This window comes from Varanus komodoensis, unplaced genomic scaffold, assembly GCF_004798865.1.
Source record: "Varanus komodoensis strain SLA01 unplaced genomic scaffold, ASM479886v1 scaffold12, whole genome shotgun sequence".
Taxonomy (NCBI): domain Eukaryota; kingdom Metazoa; phylum Chordata; class Lepidosauria; order Squamata; family Varanidae; genus Varanus; species Varanus komodoensis.
The window spans coordinates 533,571-559,009 of NW_025335349.1; the positions used below are offsets into that span (position 1 = coordinate 533,571).

The following is a 25,439-nucleotide window of genomic DNA, read 5'->3' on the forward strand; positions in this document are numbered from 1 at the left end:
GATTGCATTCAACAAACCACTCTGTGGATACTCAAAGATTCATTCGGAGTGTTTGTGCATCTGAAAAATGCTTTGGTCGATAAAGAAGATCTTGCAAGAAGGGTCTGTGGCTCTGAATGTGCAAAGGGAGGGACTTGAGCTCACGACACAGCAAGCCTGTGATGTGATGACCTCCATGTGTTTTATTACATCTGGAGGGCAGTATATTGGGGAGGTCTGTACTAAAGAAGTGGCAGCAGAGTAGGTGAAAGAAGTTGACAGCTACAGTGGAGGCCAATCTGACTTTAAAGAGTTTATTTTTTCAGCTTCTTATGGAAAATATGCATATGAATTACCTTTATACTCAAATATCCACAATATATGGCATATTTTGTTCATTTCACAGATGAGTGAACCTGTGCCACCCCCATGTGCCTTCTGAAACAAGCATTCCCTAAAGCACATCTTTGAAAACTATGCAGTTCTAATCTCTCTACAGGCAAATTGCTCTTGATGCCCTTACTGAAATTTTTCAATTGGTTCTTTGTATGTCATTATACCTTAGGATATTTATAACTGCTTGTTACTAAATATTTTATAATCTTCCATAGAGCAAAAATTATTTAGTGTACCCTTATTTTAGGCAGCTAATATTTAAACACCTCACCTTTCCTCTATAAATCTCATGTATATGTACAATCACAACAACTAGTTTTAAACTCTATACAATTCCTTTATGCTTCAGGCTCCTGATTCACAGATGTACTAGTGCATTTCACAACTCCTCTTGAGATAATTGTAACAATTTAGAGAGGATACAGCTCAAAGGAAGGAAGAGGAACTTTCAGCTGTGTCACAGAAAAGATGACACTTCAAAGCTTGAAATACTATTTAAAAGATTCTTTTTAAATAATTTCTTCCTGATTGTATATTGCTGTTTTTCTATCATTTGGTTTCTTACTTTTTGCCATACAAATCCAGCCCTTTAGATGAACTGAAGCTCCTCATTTTCTGGGGCTTGGCTTTTAATGATGAATTGTGTGATTTGAGCCTCAAAATATAGTGGAGGCTGCGTCAATGATAAGCATAGTGGGGGTGGGGAGTACAGTGAGATACTTGCCTGCTGTTGCACCAAATAAAACATTAATAGGGATTTGTAAATTGGGAGAGGGGATATTTGAGTCTTATTAACAGGAAAAAAGGAATACTCATGGATAAAAGCAAGATGCTACCTATAAGTTTCAACCAAAGACTGTGCTGGTGCCAATTAATTAAAAATGCTCCTCAAAGGTTATCCCATTTGGCTCTGCCTCAGGTGAAGCTTGTCCCAGAGATTCCAGCTGTAAGGTATCAAGATGATTATAGACCGCTTGGTATCACTCGCTACAAGTTTTGCTACAGATTTTTAGCAAGAGCAAACAAGTAGCACAAGAACATACTGATTTATTTTCCCTTTAAGAAAAAGGGAAATACTCTGGATTAATGCTATCCATTGTCAGCAGTAGGGTCAGAGGCTCGTAAAATCTACTTTGAAAATTGGGCTTGTTGGCTACAAATATAAATCCAGTGGAGATTTCTGTCACTACCTTCAGGAGGCCTGGAATCACACAATCTTCTCATTGCAGAATGGCAATAGCATTTATGTGAATCAGGTTCTGAATTTTTCTTTAAAATACAGTAGATTATTCAGTGCATTCCAGGTAACAAAAGCCAGAGTAAACAGTGTGTGGAATGCAGTTAATATACAAGAACCAATGCAGTACTTTTACAAAGCCATTTGGTAACATTGAATTTTTCCAGAATAAGCATATAAAAAGTTTTAAGCTGGTTCACAATGACTTTCAGTATAATGTTATTAAAATACACTGATGTTAAATCAAAAATATTTTACTATTTACATGTACACAGTATAAACCTTAAATATAAGAATATGTCTATTGTAGGAAGTTTAAAGAGAACATTTAGTCGGATTGGCCCATCTTATACTGCAGCTGAACCATTTTTGGTCTTCACACTATGAAACTGCAGAATTCACCAGTATATTGTTAGTGCTATGGCAGAGAATGTTTCATTTGCACACCAGATTAAAGTCTTTCATCAAAAAGTGCCAGTTTTCATTCCACTGTATTTTACTTTGTTAAAGCCTACTCCAAGCAACTCCGGGCACTCAACTTGCTCTTGTGCAATCTGGTTGCACTTCCACATCAGGCTGTAGTTCATCTCTTCTGTGATCACACTATCATGTTTATATTCTGGATGGTTTGCAACAAACTCTCGCATCCAACGAGCAGCTGTCATTAATTCTCCTGGAAGAATAAGTTAGGGGTATGTCAAACTCAAACACATTTAAATTTCTTTATATCTATATGAATAGAGCCCCATACTATTTGTACTTACTTTACAAAGTCTTCTTCCAACTCAATATTAAATACAAATTATAAGGTACCAGTTCCATACAACCAAACAATGCATTCAATGTAAAGTATGAAAACAGTATTCATTGGGTTTTACAGCATCAGATTTAGATATTTAACATACTATATTGTAAAACAAATTCTATCAAACTTTTATTCCTTAACAATATTCAGCTGATAAAAAGTTTTCCATTACTCAATTTTTCAGCTAAATAAATAAATATAAATCTGAATGTATTTGCCATGAAAGTAGTAACAATGAACAGCCAAATTATCAGTAACATTTGGCAAATTTGTAAGTAACCTTTTCAGATGACAATGTAGTTGTCCATATGTAAAACAGAGAATGGGGTAAATTAAAAAACAAAAATAATCAAAACATATTGCAGAAGATGCTAATCTAAGATACACAAAAGCTTTCCAATTCAAAATTTTCTAGAAAACGCACAGCACTGGCAATATCAAATGTGTTTTCATACCTGATGCTCTCTTTTTTATTAGTTTCAGGTAGTTTAGAATACTGCATCTTGTATCCACATCCACTTCCATATTTTCAAGGTAGGAGTTTAAAATTGGAATTAATCCAGGAAATACTCCCTCCTGTAAGATACAGACCAGAGCTGAAACAAACGTACTTGAAATGTATTTATTGTTTTAATTCTTGTAAGCCGTCCTGGGGCAACTTTCGTGTAGGACGGGGTAGAAATATTTTAAATAAATAAATAAATAAATAAATAAATAAATAAAATGCAACATTCCCTTTTCCAAGGGATTCTCAGTATTGTAACACCTTAAGACAACAGTTACTTCAAGACCCCCTTAAAAGCTATCAAAATGCAAGATGCAGTAGCATTCTCTCTTGTCCCACCCTCAGCTACAGGAAACCCATATCATAATCTACTGCCCAGGAGATTTAGGTCTGCATCCCAACACTTAACCCCTCCCATACCAAGGAAATGAAAAAAATGTGTCAAACTCCCAACCTCTTGATAAATCGAGACAGTTCGAGAGAATGAAGGGTGAATACTGCGCTGAGTTCAAGTGGCTGGACCAAGAACCAGAAGACCAAGACAAAATATTAACATAGAATATATCCTTCCATGTAAACTGTAGCTATTAGAAGTACTACTACCCTGTTGTCCTCACCTTTCCATTGATTATTGTATCTATGCTCATTAAAATATACTCTTCTGCATCTGTTTCTGTACCATTTTGAGCTGGACCACATCCATCCACTACAGCGTTGCCACCTTTTCAAAGGAAGATAGATGGCCCAGTGGAAAAGGGTTGGGAGAGGAGAGAACACAGAACATCCAGAGAAGGCGATTAGATTCATCTCCATTTTACACTTAAATGTCCAGTAAAATGAGACTGCAAACAAGCAGCAGCATACCTTTACAAATGTCTTTTCTGAAATAAAACATGCCCTGCCGGACGGCATCCCGCTTCTGAGCTACTTTCATGTTCTCATCCACCTAATAAAGGGAGATTGGGGGGAAAGGTTATAATGGATTCCTTGGGGGGAGAAAAGTGTTTGCACTCAAGTTCATGGGAGTGGGACAGTTTTCACTGCTGGTTTCCTGAAGGTATAAAAACATTAGGATGAATCCACAGCTATCTCTATGATCACAGCTGGAGACCCTCCAATAGCTATTATCATGGGAATGGCTAATGACTCAAAGAATTCTCTCAACACCATTGTTTTTCCATGTATGCAACTACAAGGAAGAATCAAGCAAGTTGAACCAGATTTGAGCTACTCACTTGATAATTTAAACAGACAAGGAACATTCTAAATTTCTCTCAGAGATGGGAGTTTTTTCAGTTGCTAACGTTTTTACAGAACCAGAGTAATCATCTCAAAAGTTTGGTAAATGACTTTTTTAAACCACTCATATCCTTGACATGCATAAGGTCCTAGAGTCAATGCCTAGCATCTCCAGTTAAAAGGCTCAAGTAGCAGGTCAACTGAAAGAGATCACTATCAGTCAGAAGAGACAATACTGAGCTAGAGGGACCAATGATCTGACATCCTACAGTCCTGTTTTCCCTATGTTCACACTGGGCTGGTTCACACAATGTTAAGAAGCCATGGTGAAATCTTACCACTATGTGTCTGTTGTGTCATCCACACAGAGTTCCTGTGTGGTAGGATTTCCTCAAACCATGGAGAGAATCAATACTCTATTATAAGGTTTCCATGCTTAACCATGGCTTCTCCTGTTGTCTGGACCCAGGGATCTCTATTTTACCAATGCTGGTATGGAAATACCAGAGTGCCATGGCAAGAATGGCTGAAGAACTTTCAGCCTTTGATCTCTATTGTCCTAAGGCAACAGATCCATCACTGCTCACTTCATTCCCATTGCCAAGGGAAATGGCCATCTCCCTCTTACTTTTGGAAACAGGCAGCACACAGGAAAATACATGGTGGAAGAAGGGGGAGATCATGGTGAAACGGTTTATTTTCATCTAATAGAAACCTGTGGGGGCTGGACTGGCTGGGAAGCACCACAGACATGCAAGTACACTCAAGAGAGAGAAAGGGGGAGCCTGCCACAGGACCACAGGAGACCAGCCAGGAGGAGATTGCTGTGGTCCGTAGGCAAGAATAGGGAAAGTATGGGAATTTTGCTTGCAAGGGCTACCAGGATGTATGGTGAGGCCAGGATAATGGAGCAGAGGGGGAATGGAAACCAAGCTGCCTGCATGAGCATGCAGTCTAGCTAGTAAGTTTGGGCAAAAATTTTTGCAGCATGGAGAGGCTGTGCCATGTGAACTCAGACACTGTCAAGCCAAGTTTCCACAATATTTTCAAAAGCATTGAGTTTCTTCAGTGTGATGACCAGTTATGGGAAAAAAAGATTCCATGAAAGAAAGTTTGTCTACTAAACAGAGAAATACTTCCAGAACACAGTCTCAGTTCATATTCAGTAACATCCCAAAGGTCTGATTTGATCTTGCTTGGGCCAAGAGCACAAAATACAGCATTTCTTGGAATTCTCTGAAAGGCACAGGGGTTCTAATAGATGAAGTTTTGAAAGCATCTGAATTAGGAGTATATTTCAGTGGTGGGACAGCTATCAAAATGATACTCAAAGTAAGTTTCCCATTTGATTTTAGTTTAAAGGTGTAATCATATTGGGGAAAATGAGACTGTTGGGATTATGAAGAGGTGCTCTATATTTTCAAGAAGTTACAAATCATCTCAATTCATCACAGGAAGAGCAGTGGGCATATTTCAGCACTGTCCTCTGTTTTTAATGCCATGAGAAAGTAAATGTAAGCATGAAAACAGGAGGGGTGAAGCTTTTATTACTCTCTTTCAAATTGCCATAGTCCCAAATTGGGGGTATGTATACTTAAGAAGTAAGTTCATCAGACTCACAGGGAGTTAAAGATGACCACCATCAAATGAAATGCCAAGCTGGAGAAAGAGGACACTGTGAGGAACAATAAGATTTTTCACCACTCTTCCCAGGTGTCCCATGCCTGTTCAGAGATGATATGCAGAACCTCTGGTGCAAGTTCTCACATCAAAACAAACCCCACTGAACAGTCCAGCAACTTACCCAGTGGCAAGTTAATCATGCACAGTTGTGCTAGGAAGAAGAGCATTCATTCCTGGCTGCCTAGGGCAGCCAAGAAAGATTTTTTAAAAGAAAATAAAACAAAACCTTAGCCACCTTGTCCTAAAATGTAAGTTAATCCCTCACCTCTACTGAAAACATATGCCATACATCTATGTAGGTGGCTTTGCAAGGCAAAGAGTGGGAGGAAAAATCTTATCACATGAGCTGCACAGCAAAGACTCTGTTGGGAGGAGGCAGGAGAATTAAGGAAGAAACTAGCTGGCAAGTGCCCAACTGTCTGTTGGTACAGCTTGGCTTCGTGAATGCTTACACAACCCACGATGACTTGTTTTCAGTGTGGCACATGATCAGACCTGTACCCTGTGAAGGCTCAGTAAAAAGTAGCCTAATGCAGTGAAAAAAAAATGCAAATAATTGGGGGAGTTTTTGTGTGACAGATGATGAGCCAACCAAAAGGGAATGAGCTTTGAAAAATACTATGAGATAAAACCATTTCACAAAATAGTGTATGACAGGGGGGAAATGTGTATTATAAGTGAGGCAGGAGTCAAAGGGAAAAAACTCAACATGCTAATGGCAAGGCTTTGGAAGCAAAGGTGCTTGGCATTAAGCAGCTGTACAACTATTTATTTATTACATGTATATCCTGTTTTTTCCTTACAGCAAACTCAAAGCAGCTTACAGAATTCTTCTGCTCCTGTTCTCATTCTTATCCCTGCAGCAACAACCCTATGAGGTAGGCTGGGCTGAAAGTCTGTGACTGGCCCAAAGTCACTAAGTTGGCTCTATGGCGAAGCAGGGACTAGAACCAAGATTGTTAGAGTCCCAGTCCTGTGCTCTTAACCACTACACTGCAGTGGCTCTCTGAAAAATTTGGAAGAAGTACCAGGCCAGCTATCCTCTTGCTTGGTCCAGAATCTTTAATCAATCAGGTGACAACACATTCATGCTGCTGTATTTTTAAACTCTAAAACTATTCTGTTGGATTAACAAAGCCGGTCTGCCCTCAGAGTAGGACAGATGCCTGTGCCTACAGGCAAGTTCCCTGCTATGCTTTTCCAGAGTTGAGCATAATGCATTCACCTTTTAACAATTATTCATGCTTTTTCTTTCAGTCCAGCAAGAAATCATGTTTGTCGGTTATCTTGGTGACTAACTCTTTGGGGGCCAGAGACAGATAGGAAGGAATTGATGTAAACTACCCTGAACTCACAAGATAGGGCAGGATATAGATAAAGTGTAATATTTTATATTCATACTAAATATGATCTGGTAGAAAAGCAGGATAAAATGTATTAAATTAAGACCAGAGAGCAAACTCCTCAACAACTAAAATCGTAATATAATTTAGTTGTTGCCATGTATCAAGGAAAACCCTTTCTAAGCACAAGGTTTTTACCATCCTTTTGAAAACTTGTCAGCAAGCTAGCTAGGCTGATCATCTTGAAGTAAGATGTTCCAAAGGGAAGGGGCCACCATGGATAAAATGACACTTGCCCCACCTTAGATGATAGTGGAATCTGAAACAGAATCTTCCCTGATGCTGACTTCTAGGATTTTCTCCTTCATTCTTCCCTTCAAGCATGTATCATTTTCTTCTAGCATCTGCTTCACGCCATTGTCTGTGCGGTTCTATTTCCTGTGACCAGCCCTCCAAATCAGGTTACCTCCTACCCCTTCAAATGGTGTGAAATTCATTTATGCTCCTATCGAGTCTCAGTTCCTTAAGTCTTTTGTCTCTTCCTCAAGCTACATCCTCCATTAACCCCATATCTTCTTCCACAGTACCTAACTGGCTCTTCTACCTCCTGAGAGGGCAAAACCTTCTTTATTTTAGCCCTCAGGTGATCACATGTGAGATTTAATTATAGCCAGACAGACACTTTCCCGTTCCTTCAAAGAAGTTGGGTGCAAACTATTTAGCCTTTTCAACAACTGCACCAAATGGTTTCTGAAGTTTCACTGTCACAACTGCAATGTAAGACTGGTTATATCCTAAGTGTTTTGTTTAGGTACATGTAAGCAACATTTTCAGACTCTCTCACTTAGCTGGGTAAATCTCTTGTTTTTCTTCAAATCAACCATATTCAGGCAATGTGATACACATAAGAATGTAAGGAAAGCCATTCTAGATTAGATCAAAATTCCATCTAGTTCAGCACTCTGTACATAGAGCTGTCCACAGGATTGCTCAAGCAGAATATGCAAGACCTTTGCCCACCAAAGCTTCTCAGCAACTGGTGTATGCAGGCATGCTGCCTCTGCTAAAAGAGGAAACACGTAGCCAGCAAGGCTAGTAGCCACGGATAGCCTCTTTTTCCATGAATCTGTCCAATCTCCTTGTAAAGGCATCCAAACGGTTGGCCATCACCACTTCCTATGGCAGTGAATTCCATAATTTTACTATACTATCTACATAATGTAGTTCTGCAAGCAAGCAAGTTCTCAATAGCTCATCCAGTTTATACCTTTCATAGATTAAAATTCTTTCAAAATAAAGTAACACAGATTTTAAAATATGAAACATTTCAGTATAAAATAGCAGCTTTGGTCATGTCAATCAAGCTTCTCCACTTAATTTTAGCTAACTCCCCAATTCCACCACAGCCTTGTACAACTCTAAAGGCATGCTGCCTCTGCTAAAAGAGGAAACACGTAGCCAGCAAGGCTAGTAGCCACGGATAGCCTCTTTTTCCATGAATCTGTCCAATCTCCTTGTAAAGGCATCCAAACGGTTGGCCATCACCACTTCCTATGGCAGTGAATTCCATAATTTTACTATACTATCTACATAATGTAGTTCTGCAAGCAAGCAAGTTCTCAATAGCTCATCCAGTTTATACCTTTCATAGATTAAAATTCTTTCAAAATAAAGTAACACAGATTTTAAAATATGAAACATTTCAGTATAAAATAGCAGCTTTGGTCATGTCAATCAAGCTTCTCCACTTAATTTTAGCTAACTCCCCAATTCCACCACAGCCTTGTACAACTCTAAATAGTCACACTATTTGAGAGTTTCCAGAGAGGGTTTTTGGGTTTGAAGATCAGTTCTGTGAGTGGGCCTTTCATCCACTCTACCTTGGGACCTAAACAATCTACAGAATGTAGGGTTTTTTAAAGTCAAGCAAAAGGCAATTACAAAATCATATAGATAAAAATAAATTTTGAATGAAAAGGGACCATAGGTACTTTTACTCATTTCTCACCTTACAAACTAAATAGGCCAAAGGACACAAACATTTCCTCCTTCTGAACAGCACAATTTAACACACTAGAGAGGAGGAGAATGATACTCTTACCTTGGATAAAGGAATCAGAAAATCCAACTTGTAAGAGAGAATGACTCGAGTCAGCAGCACAACAAACACAACATATGCTGAGTTTTCAAAGTCTGTTAATTGGACCTAGGTATTGAGAAGCATCAGAAAGAAGACAAGTGTGTTAATGGAATAGAACTGGAAGGGGTCTATAAGGCTATTGAGTTCAACCCCCTGCTCTGCTTCCACATGTGGTCACCCATCCAGTTGCAAGCTCATGCCTTTCCAGCTTAGCAAGGTGACTCAACATGCTAACTCAATTTATAACTATGCAGCAAAACACAGTTCCTGATCAGATGTACAAATGTAATTTTCTCTGGGATTTTACTCAAGAGAGAAGGGACTGGAACTAAATCTTGAATTTTCACAATGGGTAGAAGGTACTGAGTAAATCAAAGAGCTCTTGTTTACTGTGACATAGGATGTCTTGCAAGGTTTAAGACTTCACCTGAGCCACAAAAGGTTCTCCCACCCTGCTTTAAAGAAACAAGGAGTGTGAATAGTGTCATGGACACTTCAACACACTACTGAGATTTTCACTCACAACATACTGTATTGAATATGCATATTTCTTACCTCCATTGGTCTGAACTCAACTCTCCATCCAATATCTGAATTTGGTGGGGGTGGCTTAAACCTCATTGTCTGCCAGTTTGTTGACTGAATATTCTACAAGAGAAAAAGTATGCATTATAGCTATAAATTTTAACTGCTTTTCAGAAAAATTAAAACCTCGCATATCCAAGATATTGAAACAACCTGACCTTCAGAAAGTCTTAATAAAGCCAATAAGCTACTAAACTGCAGAATGACACTACCTATTTTAATAAAGCATACAAGAGACCATATACTTTCAGAATACTTCATGCAAAGTAATTCCTATATTTGCTCTGTCTGACTTTTGACTATGGGAATATACAATATCCCAAATACTCATTGTAGGACAGAATAAAACAATAATAAAAGGTCTAAAAAGTTATAGATGCTCAGTAGAATTAAGGATTGTCTGATGCTGGCATCTCCAAGTCAGGTTTGCAAAGAATCTTGCTTGCAAGCCTAGATATCTGTCAGCATTGGCTGGGGCTGGGGCTAGATGGACCAATGGACTGAGTCCACCACAGCTTCCTGTGGGCCCAGCTTGGCATAATGCTCAAATTGTCTTGCCTGAGCTTGTCACCCTGATATCTCCCTTCAATTCTAGGGCAAGGTAATATTTAAGAAGTTCCATAAAAAGTATTTAGAAGCCAAATACTTCCAAACCCCAAGTGTGTGCACAGACATCTCTCAATATTATGTTAAATGTTATTTGAACATAAAAACCATGTGGCTTATTCAGATAATTATAGGCACCTTATAAAGTAAGGGCAGGCTTTGATTTTGCCCAAATCCAGAAACAAATTGGGCCACTTCAGGAGATATCCAAGTTACAGCAGGGATCCCCATAAGTGGACTGAATTCAAATCTCAACACTCCTGAAGATTTGGAGGAACACAGAGACACAGAGTAGACCTTTTGTTAACGTTTGCACATACATTTTTGCAATGTTCCTCTACAAATGTTTTACTTTGCAATTAAACACCCTTGTTTCACTAAAACTGCAGACTTTCTCCTTTTTTCCCTTCCTTTTCAAAGTGTCAGACCAATTATATCAGAGCTCAACTACTGGCTTGTGTTCTGAATAGTTATATATGTGTTACACAGTTATAGCATAAGTTCTTGTGGTACTTCTGCTGGCACCCGACAACTGGAATCAAGAACTTTTGCATCTTCAAAATGGGCAGTGAAGTATATTATCTACTTCCAACATTGGAACACTTGCATTTTAAGGAAAGGTTCATAGTATATTCAACACCATTATGGAGCTTAATTATAAGGAAATTAAAATAAGATAACAACCTCAAAATGGTCAGATTCATTTGCATCATCCAGATGTATTTTCTCTTCAAACAGAGTTAATGGATCACGAATAAATAAGTGAGCAATGTGTTGTGCCAAGAGATGGTCAATGCCTACAAAACCAAGAAGATGGGACATAATCCAGTAACAAAAAGAAAATTGTCCTATCACATATGAAGATTAAGTAAATACATATCTGTGTGTAGTTATTTTACCAAGCATGGTATGAGAAGTAGATAAATTTACACAAACACATGAAATGAAGTTTTTAAATGGATAAATACTTCCTGGATGGTCACTCATACCCAAGAATAGCCTATTGTTCAAGGAAAAGATTTGCTTTCTAGATAAGGCAATCTCTTCTGAAAATTACTTAGCACACACAGTACTAGAGAATTATTATATTTCAGATAAGCTGTTGCTAGGTTAATTACAGGAAGTTCATTCTTAAAGATTATGTCCTGTTCAAACAGAAATTGAATCAGAGGTTTGAAGCCCATCACTGATACAAACACCTACCTTCTTTTATTAGATGCTCGTAGATTTCTTTATCTATTGTCAAATCAATGTCATTGTACTTTTCACCACATTCAGAGAGATAACTATCTATGGAATCATATCGGGATTTATGGATTCTGTAATGGTTGTTCTTCAAGGGCTATGTAATTTAAGAAGAAAAATATCTAGTGCTTATAAGTATTATCTCACAACAGATGCACAGTGAATAATTTTACTATTTTTATTTAAACTGAATTCAAACTGGAAATGTGATTTTTAAGTAGTTTAAGCCTAAATTAAGTTAAAATAATCTTATTCCCTAAATGTATGAAAAGAGGTCACATACTAGGTATATAAGAAGTTATTGGTTTAATATAGTCCACAGCCTACAAAAGGCTATGAATTATACATTGTATAGTTTTTGTCAGATGTACATTCGTCACAAACAGGTCAGATATATAACTAGTTACAATATTAATATAACATTATAATTCAACACACATGAAAAACACCACCACAATAATTATTTAACTCATGTGTACAGACACATACTAGGAACATTTTAAAGTAATTTCAGAAACACTATAAACATAAACTTTATAATTTTGTATAATTTGCTGATATATCTAATTAATGCATTCAATGAATGTGCAAGTTCTACTCTTCTACAGAATTCTACGGTCCAGTTCAATTGTTTCAGCTTCCTAATCCATGTTTTATCAAGCCAGAAATGAGCCTCAGAACTGAGCCTCACAATACGACATCAGTTTTATTTCTGTTGCATTAAGTCTGAGTTCCTCATTATATCCAATGCAGAGAACACTGGTTAAATGTCCATAAACAAGCCAGGACAATAAACAATAGATTATTGTTGCTGGTACCATCATCTGAACTGGATCTATTTAATCCAGGGGTCCTCAAACTTTATTTGCCAGGGGGCCAGTTGAAGGCTGCCGGTGCTGGGCGTGGGCTGGAAAGGTGGTGCCGGTGGTGCACATGGGCCATTGTGGGGTTGGGGGCGGCACGTGCAGACACGCGCACGGAGGTGGGGGCAGGGTGCGCAACAAGGCAAGGTGAGGCATGGGCAGGCGCGCACAGTGAGGGGCGAGGCAGGTGCACGAGGCAGAGGCTTGCTTGCTGGGAAATTGTTTTCTCCGAGAGAGCGAACCGCATGCGGGGTGAGGTGGGTGGCAGTGGCAGATGCATGTGTGGGAGTGGGCGCTGTGGGTCCAAACGGGCATGGTGGGCCGGATCCGCCCCCCAGGCCTTATCTGAGGAGCCATGATTTAATCCCTTTGTTCCATACATTGGATACAGCTTTTATTTGTATTTGTATCCTATTAGCCTCCCAATTTTCGAACAATGGAGTAGCTTCCTGCAGCAGAACAGGAGGATGATTTCTTCACTCCATTCAGCAATCTTGGTGATTTCAAAACTTACCCTGAAGGATTAAAGAGAACTTTCAGGACAGATTTGGTGGGCACAGAGAGGGAAGATATGACGGGAACATCTGATTGTACAAATGGAAGTTTACTAGTGCAAAATTAGATTTTACCTAGGTAGATTAAGATTGATGTTGAAAATATTTAAATCACAGTTGGACACTCCAAGTCCTGCTTACACTGAGAAATGTGACTACTCTGTACATTTTAAGGAGTATTTTATTTATTGAAATGTGTATAGTGACTTAGGACCTGCAAGGCAATTCACAAAATAAAAATAATCCTGCTCTAGAAAAACTGAGAACCATAAAATCACTATAAAAAATTAAACAACTTTAACAGTTGACTAAAAGTTAGTGGTGCAGGAATAAAATGTGGTTGTGAGCACTTAATTCCAAGAGTATTTATTAAACAAAAATGCAGCCCTCATATTTGTGGGACCAAAACTTGAAAACGTGTGAGCCATGGTTAGCTATAGTGGTGTCCTCCAAATGTTTTGGTGCACAAATCCTGCCCCTGGCCAATGCTCATGCTGGTAGAAACTGATGTGACTTTGTAATCAAGAGCATCTGGGTGGCACCATGCTTCCTTACCTCTGATGCAGGCACTGTTCTCAAAAGGTTCAGAAATGAAACATTTTGAAAGATACATATTGGTGTCAAGAGGTGAGATGTGAGTTCTTGCATAACCTGCTCTCCCCAACTATAATCCTCCTTCCATTCTGATTTCACTAACCATCTAAAACCATCATGTAATTTCCACCTTTGATTTATTTTGGTCACTACTCCCCAAGGTGCTCAAATCTTGAAATCAAGATTATCAATGTCACGTATTTAGTTTCTTGTGTTCTAGAATTCTTCAGTAATCTATAAACTTTGGCAGTGCCTCTGATTGTTAGTTCCGAACAGCATCGTTTACCATTGAGTTGATAAGAAGTTCAGGCAATTCTGTATGAGTGAGCAGTCTAAAAATTCTAAGCATGTTTAATAAAGTTTAAGTTTGAAAACTTCACAACTAGAGAGTGTAGAAGAGCTACTATACAGACTGTGACTGCACTAGGGATCACATACCTCTAATCCCCTCTCCTCTCTTGTTCTGTCATCTACGGATGCAGATATTACTCCCCAGCGGCAATCAATATCTGTCACATAACCTCTGTAGAATGGAGCTGCTGCACTTAAAGCCATCTAAAAGAATATTGGAGAGTACACAACACAAAGTGATCAATTTATTGCCATTGAAATCTAAAAAATATTTTGTTCTGAAACACAAGTCACCCAACATGAGAACACTTTTTCTAGGCCATTATTGCCTTACAATATAGTACCTCCCCCCACCCTTTGCTAACAAATGTTATTTTGCACTCCACTTTACATCTTCCAGTCTATTCTTTCTTGCTTCCTAATCTGGCTTGCAGTCTCCCATTAAGTGTGCTCCTGGTGTATATTCTTTTCAGGAAGAAACAAGTGCAGAGGCAGTTCCATTTGGAATATTTACTACTCTGCCCCATTCTGGCCTTCTCCAACTTGGTGCTTTTCAGATGGTCAGTGCCTGCCAACCCTACCTGCCAAGGGCAATGGCTACTGGGCTAGAAAGGCTGCTCCTTTCTATTCCAACAAGCCAGTCATCTGTTTTACATGTGCTACACTCTTTAATTTCAGTTGCTCTCATTTTGGTTTTTTAAGTGGATTGCATCTAAAGTCATCTTTCCACTGGGATAAAAACGGAAGACCATTTTCATTGTTCTGTAACAGAATTCTATAAGAAAAGAATGCTCAAACCCAGAGTGAAAATTCTGCTACAGCAAGACACTGTACACAACTTGCAAACAGTCCCCCAAATCCTCCAGCATTTATGAGTTTGTAAAACTACTGCATGTACACACACTATCCATTTTATGCTCATATTTTCTGTAAAGTATATGAATAAATTAGTATGTGTTGGGACAAAATTCTACCACTCACCACAATGGGACAGATTGTTGCTAGTTGATCATAAAGATATCGTGCTTCAGAAATACTGCAAGCCTGGAATGTTACCTGCAGAACAATAGGAAATCCATCTGAACTGAACAGCAATTGCATGGTCATAGTCACAAATGCTACCAACTTCTAGACACCAAAGATGTAAATGTCGGGTTCACACTAGTATTTTGATCCATCACAGCACAGCTCCTTCGATCCTGATATAGCAGGTGGGAAAACTTAGCAAAGAGATTTAGCTTTGAGCATAATTTTCGAAGAGCTCCTCTGTTTGGGTATACAGGTTTCAGCCCACTCCCCACCTCACACATACAGTTACACTCAACTCTTATGGCTAAATTAGAATACCAGAAAAAATAATGATTTACAAGATTCATTTAGCAACTGCAGTCTGAACATCCAAACAAAAAGTCAAGCCACTGATTCCACGTGCTTCTCTGATTTGTCTTCCATATATTTAGCACTTTCATTTTTAATTTAAAGTTAGATTTCTGTGTTTCTTTTGTTCCCAAATGCAATGTGTATTCTATCCCTCAAACAGATTTCCAGGGAAGCTTATAAAATTAAAACAAATATACAAATATTAGAGCTATAATCTTATACATACTTACCTCAACTCAAAACTATTGAACTTAGTACAGACTAAAAGCACAAAGATCCGCAATCTAAAAGAAGCAATATAAGAATTTCAGAGCAATCAATATTAAAAGGTCTTTACAAGGCATCAAGTTGACAACAACATCAATGCCAGGAAAACTAGCCCAGGAAGAGTTTTTCGCAACCAGTGTGTAATTCATATACACCTTCCACACGGGAGCACAGAGAAAAGCTTCTGAATAATGTACCAAAAAGCACACATCATGATTCTTCTGGAACACTGGACTGAAACCTAGTTTACATTTTCCTAACTAAGGGAGATTTGGTAGACTTAGCTGTGTTAAAAATATATCAGTAGTTTATCAGTTTCAAACTCGTAGGCCAGATGGAAAGAAGTGAAGAAAAAGAGAATAAAGGAAATTTTTAAAAATAAAAGGAGCTGGGATGTGAGTTAATATTATATAGCAGCTTTACAAAAAATGTAAGCATGATTATTGTATTGCTACAGCATTTATTTGATAAATTTACCTGAAGGCAACAATTGCCCATTCCAAACCCCATGGCATCCATATATACATGGTCAGGCTTGGCTGCTCTTGCTGCTTCACCATCATCATTAGGGAATGTTTCTATAAATGGTGATGGAGTATTCTTGTCCTTAAATACTGCATAAAACATGTTGACAAGAAGTTAACTCTGTTGCTAAGTGTTTTCTATGTTTTGAAACAAATTGTTGATTGACTCACTTGGTACATTTATCACTACTTTTTCTCCTCTTCTATGACGAATGTTTCTTGTTAAAGTACTAAAATGAAAAAGAAGCTTTCTGAATTTTGTTTCCAAAAAGAGCAATATTCACACATGCATTAGAGGCTAATATTTTTTATTCAGACACACGTTTTAAATGCTTTTGAACACCCAACTGGTATCTATCTTTATGCCCAGCCATGACAGAAAACCATGGTTGTATTTGCATTACTTCTTCATTCAAAGAATCCTTTGAATCATCAATGTTATTTTGATATAGTCATTGTTAACAGCCTGTAGAAATCAGAGAAAGAAAATTCAAGCAACAAAGCTTATTGTTTACACTATAACATAAAACTAGCTGCTGCAATGGTCAGCAAGAGGCAACTAGGTAAGTGGGAGAGGTGAAAGGTGTCCACAGACTTCCACAAAGGCCTGGCTTATTCTTACAATGTAAGTTCTGCTCCACTATACCTGGCATGATTGAACAGAGACGACTTGACTAATACAGACCCAAGTATAAGTGTGCCCAGTTTAAAATCCTCTGGGATAGGAGGAAAACAAATTATGAATTCAGAACTATCTATTCCTAGTGTAATTCAGCCTTTCCCAAATGTAAATAAGCTGAAACAGTACCAATAAAAGAGCAACCAAAAAATTTCTACATATACCACTGATCAAAGAAGTGTGGCTAATGTAAACTATAAAGGTGAAAGAGTTTGCAAGTTTATATGCAAAGTATATTACATCCACCCTGATTTTCAAAAACACCAGTTATACTCATGAACTTCATTTCCACTCAATGGGAAATATTTTATGACCATTGTATGTGTGTATAGAACAAACAAATTTCCTTACTTCTAACATACTTACCTAAATCTAGGATGTTTGTTGATGGCTTGATCTGGAAAAAAGAGAGATTTGGAGGCCCCTGTTTCAACAGGTGTTGGATCATATTCTGGTATTGTGAATCCTGGACAGCCTAATCTATGAATTCCAAACAAATTGTGATTAAAAATCTTCCTAATTAAATCCTAAATTACAAATGAATAAAGTCTTATTTAGCTAAGTTTAACAATATTATTAGAAACATGTCTGAATGAAGCTAAAACCAAGTACATTTTTAAAAGAAGTTTAAAAGCACTGTGTGCTGCCCCACAAATAGCAGGCAAAATATTCACAGGTACCCTTTATCTAGGCACTAGTTTACAAACCAATAGGAGCCCACAGATTCTGGCTAGCTTTGTTCCTGCCTCAGAATTGGATAGGAGTTACCCAGTACTGGCTATCCTCCTCCTTTTGAGTAGAAAGACGCTTCATGGTTGATCAAATAGTCTTGTTCAGTTTTCTACTTTTGGTGAGTGCACTGGTTAAAAAATGTCAAGAATCAGTTTTACTCTCTTGCTTACATTTAAATCTTTTGCTCTTCTCCCAGATGTTGCAAATTTATTTAGCAACTTTAACTAAGAAAGGGGAGAGAATATACCCTGGAGAATATAACCCTGGGGGAACATAACACTGTTGGTTTTCTAGGATTTAGATACCAGTAGCTATTTTTTTATGATGCCAGTAATTATGGTGTCCTATGGGATTATGCATCTGGATTGGGATTAGGAGACAAGTTTTACCAGTTCTGGTCCTTCCTCAAGACACTGTCTCAGTAGATAGGGTTGGCCATTAGTTTACGAGATGCCACAGGTTCCCCATGTTTTTTGTCATCTACATGAACCCATTGGGGGAATCATCTGGAGCTTTGGGTTGAAGTGTCATCACAATGTGGAAAATGTGGGGGTGTACACAGCTCTAGTTTCCATCTACACATCACAAAATGGCTGTGGATCTCCTGAACTGGTATCTGGAGACAGTCTGGGGTGCATGAATAGGTAGAAGTTGAAGCTTCATCCAGACAAAACTGAAGTATTGCAAGGGGGAATCAACTATGAATAAAAGTTTACAACTGGTCATAATCTGGGAGTCATCCTTTATTCTGGAGAAGCTCATGTACTTGTAGTGGCTTAGGATGATAAAAAGTTATAGCTCACTCTGGAAAGTCCTTGACCCACTTATGCATATGTTTGTAACACCTAAACTGGAGTACTGTGATGTGTTTTAGATGATTTTTCATTTGAAATCTTATTCTGACATTTTGACTGGTGCAGAATGTGGTCAACTGAATATTGGTGTGAACAGGGAAGTCAGATCATTTGATACCCATACTCTACTAGCTGCCCTTGTTACTATTGGGCTTTTTCCTGTATGAGCCTGCCTGTATTCTGCAAGCAGCAACAAAGGCCATTCTCACTGTCACTGATGAGAAAACTTAAGTGGATGAATACAAGGCAGAAGGTCTTTTCCATGCGGCTTCTATGCATCTGGAGTAATCCATTAGGTCCAAACTGGGATCCATTAGGGATCCATTAGGTCCGAACTGGATTATTAGAGAGAAAAAGTCATTTGGTGGGTTTTTTTGGGGGACGGAGGTTATTATATTGTTGGTTTATAGTTGTGGTAGTCTGTAAGCCTGCAGGCAGGAACTGTCTAATTAACTATAGGCTGCACTGGCAATATTTTCCGGACTAAGGAATGGCATAAAAACATCTTAAATAAATAATTTATAGATAGAATTGTGTATTAGACTTTAGTACTTCATTGAATGCTTAGGATTATTAGTAGCATTCATGGGTATATTGTTATTATTAATAAACCAATAAAGCCAAACTTAAGAGGCCTTTTGCCTTTAAAGGTAATCTAAAAATACTTTAAATAAAATTAAATGTAGTGCAATACTAAAATAAAGATGGAATTATTTACAGAAAGGAAAATGTCCTTACATTTTCAGAAAACATGCAGTTTAGGAAATGTTTGCAATGACAATGTATATACAAATGCAACTAAATGGCAATGACACTGACACTAGTTGGAAGTACCATAAGGTACTTTCAATAATTGTTTCAGTTATACAACCTTCATTTGGTTCACAACCATCTTTGAACAATTCTGTTTTCACATCATATTAGAAAAACAGAGTAACCTTGGAAATGAGGTCACAGTGCAAACAGCTTCATTTTTTTTCAGTACAGAAGCAGCTTCTTGACGTCGTTTTCTCATGTTGTCTTGTACGGTGTTAAATTCAGACATTGTTCCTCCATATGGCTGTCCAGGAGTCCCTTCAATCATGTAACTTCCATATTCAGGTCTCCACAGAGTTGGATGGCTATGAGACAATTAACAATACAGTTTTCTACAACAGCAGAAGCAGAACACAATTATGACCATACATTTATTACAGGAAGAAGTGTAGCATGGAATCAGCCAAACTCTGCCAATAACTTATGACAGCATAGGGAACTCCAACCAAACTGGACCACTTTGCCAAAAACGTGTTATGTTCATTTTGAATTTATAGAGGAACTGGGACATTTTCATTCCTAATTATTTCAGAAATTGTACAACTGCATGTTGATCATAGATATGAAAATATGCATTGATCTCTTATGCTACCCCCAGTAAACTTCTGGTATTGAAAATTCTTTCAGTGGAAAGTTGCAGAGAGTGGTCCACAGGGATGTGCATTCAGACCAATACTTTTGAACTTACTTATACATGATCTGGAATTAGAAATGAGCAGTAAAATGATAATATCAACTTATTTAGGATAATAAAAAACAAAAAGAGATTGTGAGGAGTGTTGGGCACCCACTTCCTTATCTCCTTCCAAGCAGATCAAGACAAGAGGCTTCTAACTACACTGTTTATTATGTTAACATGGCAGTCAGACTGGCTTTGTCATACAAAAAGGAACATTTGAGGAGGTCTTCCACTAAGTTAGAAAACAAGTTAATTAAAAAGAGATTACTGCTCATGTGTCAAAAAAGTGACAGTTTATGACTGAGTATGTGTAAAACATGTCATGGCTGAGATATAGACTAATTTGTACATCCCTAGTACATACAGGTTAGAAAGTCCTGAACTTCATAAAATTCCTGTGTAATTCTAAGAGCAGCTGCTACTTACTTTGGGTTTACCATTTCACCCTTTTCTTGCAAAGTGTGAAGAACTTCTTCGCCAGTTAAGGACAGCTGAGCTCTCTTGTTTTTATGGTCAAAAGCTACCAACATGTATTCCACCTAATATACAACATAAAAACACAATACAATGTTTAGCATGCTACACTGGAAAACATCAAAACAGAATCTAATGCAGCAGACTAGCCATCCAGTCTGTCATTTAGTTTCATGATAATATTCCATAGGTGGGAATATTGTTAGAGTATATATTTTGACTTTCATATATCAGATTACCTAGCTGTAATTCTCTGAAGAGCACAATAAACAACCTGAATTTCTTTCCAGGCAAATAAGTCCAGCTTGTTCCATTGCCTTATTTCTAAACATTCAATTGTAATGTATGTTATCACTTTACAGAGCTATGCAAAACACATAATTCAAAGAAAAGGAATACTGCTTCTTTACAGGTACACTGGCCAGTCAATGAAAGGCCTATTCTATTTCCCTTACAAAAAAACAGGCAGGCTATATCAGAACAATTCTGCAGAACCATGTGACACATCACACCTGGCTAGATATAACCAGGTAATTGCGTAGCTTTTATGTGCAAGCTCAGCTGAAGAATTTGTCTTTCTTTCTTTCTTTCTGCCATTCACTCTTTATTTGTAGTGGAACAGCCTACTCTAATCAGTGTCATGTGGTTGACATAACTAAAGGATGTGCAATACAGGAAGCAGGGTTTAGACTGACTATGGAGAACTAAACCTAGAGATTATAGTCATTTGTACACAGCTAAAGAAAAAATATGTCAACAGATTAGAAAACAAAGAATACTTTTCTTCCAACAGTATACCACAGAGCAGGTTACTATAGAATGGGGTACGAAAAAGTCATGTTTACTATGTTTAAACATATCAACACCCAACAGACTTTGTCTGTTGTGATGCATCTTCTTGTTCTATTTTATATCAGATTTGATTATGCTACAAGTTGTTTTCCCTTTTGGTTTCATGAAAAAGATAACACTACCTTCCTATCTGACTCTATTATACTGTTTACAAAGTTTTCAGCCAAACCATGTTTATTCTCAACCAAAATCTACTAAATTAAATGGGACTTAATTACTATACATATACTATAGATCACAACCACCCAACCTATGGAAGTCCAGACACAGAGAGCTGGCATTTCAGAAAATAACCTGAAAGTCTAATTCAAAAGTATGTTTGTATTTAATTATGTCACGTAAGAAATGCTAGGCATTATAGGCAGAAAATTAGAGAACCTTAACCGTAAGGTACATTTGTCTCTTCCTGGCCATCTAGAAGCAAAATTACCAGAAGTTTCTTGGTCAGCCTAGGACAGAGCACAAGCAGGAGAATTCACAATGAGACAGTTCTGGGGTGTACAAGGTCTGCCTCAAGTTACTACAACAGAGAAGGAAAGGACCTTTTCATTGCTTACAAGAGCATCCCCGTGGCGAGTTTAGTTCTGTTCTTTGCCTAATTAAAAATTCGCTACACCATTCCAAGCACAAGTCATTAAAAATGAATTAGACTAGTTTTCCAAAATGTCTGCCTCTTCAGCTGTACCATCTAGCAACATTTCCAACCACAACAGCTTTGCTAACACAAGATGGCGCTTTACTCCAGCCTCCTAAATACTGTCTTATTTTGTACATGAGTCCTTCTTCTACACTTACTAGATCAAGTGTGGCAGCATGGCCACACTCTGTATGCTATGTGTTGAGCCCCCTTCAAATGAATGGTACATGAAGAAAGCTCACACCACTCAAAACAATCATGCTGTACTTGACAGCATCAACCAGAACACTTACAATAAAAACAAGCTGTCTGCTTTAAGTTTCAATATGTGAAGCATGAGTCTGCAGAAAGGTTGAATGACTTTCAACATAAGATACTATAAGTCATCACAAGATGTTTATTGGTTCAGAAAGACTAAGCTATATCCTTCCATAGGCTCAGTGCCTCAACAGTTAAAAAAAGCCCCTCCCTTTTCTTCATTCTGTGAATGCAAACAGTGCCAGAAATAAACCTGAAAATGTTTTCATTTATATTTCACTTCCCTGTTCTATTAACTTTCGTGCTGTTGTTGGTGTTGTTGTTGTCGTCGTCATTTAAAAATAAACCTTCCACTGCAAGAGTTAGAAAATAATTGAGACATTTTATCGGGAAGGACAGCGTAAAAAATGTTTTAAATAATTAAATGAATACACTCCAAATATCTGATTAATTTATCTGGCAATGTTCATTAGTTATTCTATAGGAAATCTCTTCATCAAACATACGAATATGATTTAAAGAAAAACCTGAGGGGCTTTTTGTTTTCTTCTCTAAAGAGAAATGCACCATGGACTTCCCACTGTGTAGAGTGTATCCCCCTGCTCACAGAAGAAACTAGGAAAGGCCCTGAACACATAGAACTATCCATGAACACCAAAGCCAGAATACTGTGCCTGTTGGGCACAATCCTTAAAAGAGAGTCATTAATGTTTCTATAGGCTGGCAAATAACCAAAATCAGAATAATAGCTTCTCTGTGGGGAAAGGCATTCATGTTTCTTTCTACAGTTGGTCAAAAGGTTTGACAATGCAGTGTTCATCATAAAGCCTCAATGTGCAGGCTGGAAAGATGCTCACAGATCTTTCCAAAGCGTAAACAAGCGTAGAACCTTTTACTGAGTTAAGATTTTAAAAATGAAAGTAACTTATCTAAGATAGCATTAATACATTACTCACTAACATGTGATTTTAATTGCATAACTGCATCCTTCTGTTAGGTTTTTACAAGAGCTTAACATTTTTAAAACAAGTAAACACAACATATCTAATGTTGGACAGTTTTAGAACAGAGGGGCCAGTGGTCCAAATGATGACTAGAAATGTTAACTGAAATTTCAACCTATGTAAATAGTAACACGAAACAGAGAATTTAAGGCATGATACAACCAATATTTTGTTATGTGGTTTCACAGGCTGGAGATTCTGGTCTTACTGAGCACATGAATCTGGAAGTCAGTCTCGCAGAAATCATGGCCCTGATCTGAGTAAATAAAGGCTACAATCAGCAGGATTTTTAGAAGATGCTGCCTAAACTGGAAAAAGCCAAGCTCCTAGTGAAGTGAAAGTGTAACTGGCAATAACTGACAAAAAAGAAATAAGAAGCAGTTTCAAGTAGATGATGGGAAAGTCTGCCACAAATCTCCTGCTACAGGAGGAACTTAAGTTATTAACTTAAGCTATGAATTGGTGCAAACAGGAGCACAGCTGTGGGTAAAATTTACATAGCATGTAGACTGTACAGAGTTCTCTTTACTTACAAGCATGAACAATTAAAGGTGAGGATCAGACAAATGAGGCAAGGTGTAGAAATTCTTTAAACCTGGGAGACTGCTAAACCATGATTTTGGAGTCAAACACAGTAATGGAATATTTCCTTTAAATTAAAGAGGATCTCTTCAATTTTTTAACAATAATGAATGCTTTTTAAGTAGATAAGGTATAGCTAAAAATAGAGAAAATATATTAAATTCATGAAAACACAGAACTGAATGAAATGCAGACTATGCTACTTGAAAGAACAAATGTGGAAGGAGTTATGATTTAACCAGAGGGAAGAAAATGGCTTCATAATTTGTGCAACATAGCTATATACACAATATCCATGTCAAAGATTTTTGAATTTATACTGAACTAACAAGGGAATTATATAAAATAATCATTTTTCTGGGCGAAAAGAAAGTTGAGCATGCAATCGTATGGGCTAAACAGAACTTTCCAATCTCAAAGGCTTCCAAGTATCCAATAGGGTGCCCTGCCATGCCATTGCTGCTAGGATGGAAAGATGAAGACAATTTCCACCTGTTTCTTTTTTTTATTCAAACCTTTGAGCTAGCCTAGAGGATGTGCATTGGGGGGGGGGGGAGTGAGTAAGGGCTGAACAGACCATGAGATTTCTTTTATCCTGGACCCTTCCCAACCTTCCTTCTGAGACACTGCCTTTTTCCTCCCTCTGAGACTACATTTGTGGCTTCAGGAAGCTGCCAATTCTTTCTGTGGCAGCTGCAAGGGATGGGGGACTGTTTTTTACAGTCTGTATCTGTGCTCCACCCAGGAGCCCAAAGAATCATGATCCCTGGGACACTCTTCCAGGATGATAGAATTACTTTTTTTTTTTTTTTTTGCTAGTTGCTAAGTCAAGTCCGACCCTTTGCGACCCCATGGACAACATTCCTCCAGGCCTTCCTGTCCTCCACCATCCCACAGAGTCCGCTTAAGCTCACACCAACTGCTTCAGTGACTCCATCTAGCCACCTCATCCTCTGCCGTCCCCTTCTTCTTTTGCCATCTATTGTTCCCAGCATTAGGCTCTTCTCCAGGGAGTCCTTCCTTCTCATTAGGTGGCCAAAGTATTTGAGTTTCATCTTCAGTATGTCAAAAATATAACATAGATGTTGTCATTTTGAAGTTAAAATAAGATTTCAAGACAACATTTCTAAAATGAGAAGAAAACTCAAAATAACATTAAAAAAAAAAACCTGCCTAAGTTATCTGCATGTATGATAGAACATAAATAGGTTGTGAATCACAAAAAGGTTGAGAACCAACAAAATGTCTTTTAAAAACATACTGTTACTATTTGAAAGCATTAAAATAAAAACAACTGTTTTCATTTCATAACAAAGGCTAAATGTGGATAAATATGCCCCTATTTAAGCTGGGCATTATAAATCCTCAAAAAATAGTTCCTTAAACAAAGAATAAAAGCCTTTGACTGAGAAGCTAGTACTTGTTTGAAGTATAGCTCCATACTAAGTTAGCCTCAAGGCACAAACTATTACTAAAATCTTTTAAATTTTACATGCTCAGCATCCCCCCCCCCCTCGAAATTTAACTGACAGAGCTCCATAGATTATTTTTGGTCTTTTACAATGGGCATATTCAC

General features: G+C 37.8%; 1 protein-coding gene across 2 annotated transcripts in view; it reads right to left on the bottom strand.

The window, feature by feature from the left end:
* Window positions 1-279: 279 nt before the first annotated feature.
* GCLC (glutamate-cysteine ligase catalytic subunit) overlaps window positions 280-25,439 on the bottom strand; it is a 29,310-nt gene continuing 4,150 nt past the window's right edge. The window contains exons 2-16 of one of the 2 annotated variants that reach the window (XM_044421533.1): window positions 20,483-20,595; window positions 19,500-19,682; window positions 17,342-17,455; window positions 16,468-16,526; window positions 16,250-16,386; window positions 15,107-15,181; window positions 14,213-14,329; window positions 11,722-11,860; window positions 11,203-11,315; window positions 9,883-9,975; window positions 9,289-9,393; window positions 3,787-3,868; window positions 3,540-3,643; window positions 2,873-2,993; window positions 280-2,285 (exon numbers count right to left, since the gene is read on the bottom strand). In XM_044421533.1, coding sequence (XP_044277468.1) covers window positions 2,077-2,285; window positions 2,873-2,993; window positions 3,540-3,643; window positions 3,787-3,868; window positions 9,289-9,393; window positions 9,883-9,975; window positions 11,203-11,315; window positions 11,722-11,860; window positions 14,213-14,329; window positions 15,107-15,181; window positions 16,250-16,386; window positions 16,468-16,526; window positions 17,342-17,455; window positions 19,500-19,682; window positions 20,483-20,595 — 1,764 coding nt within the window. In that variant the 3' untranslated portion in view covers window positions 280-2,076. The remainder of the gene's footprint in view (window positions 2,286-2,872; window positions 2,994-3,539; window positions 3,644-3,786; window positions 3,869-9,288; window positions 9,394-9,882; window positions 9,976-11,202; window positions 11,316-11,721; window positions 11,861-14,212; window positions 14,330-15,106; window positions 15,182-16,249; window positions 16,387-16,467; window positions 16,527-17,341; window positions 17,456-19,499; window positions 19,683-20,482; window positions 20,596-25,439) is intronic. The other variant, XR_006413846.1, reaches the window with a different exon arrangement.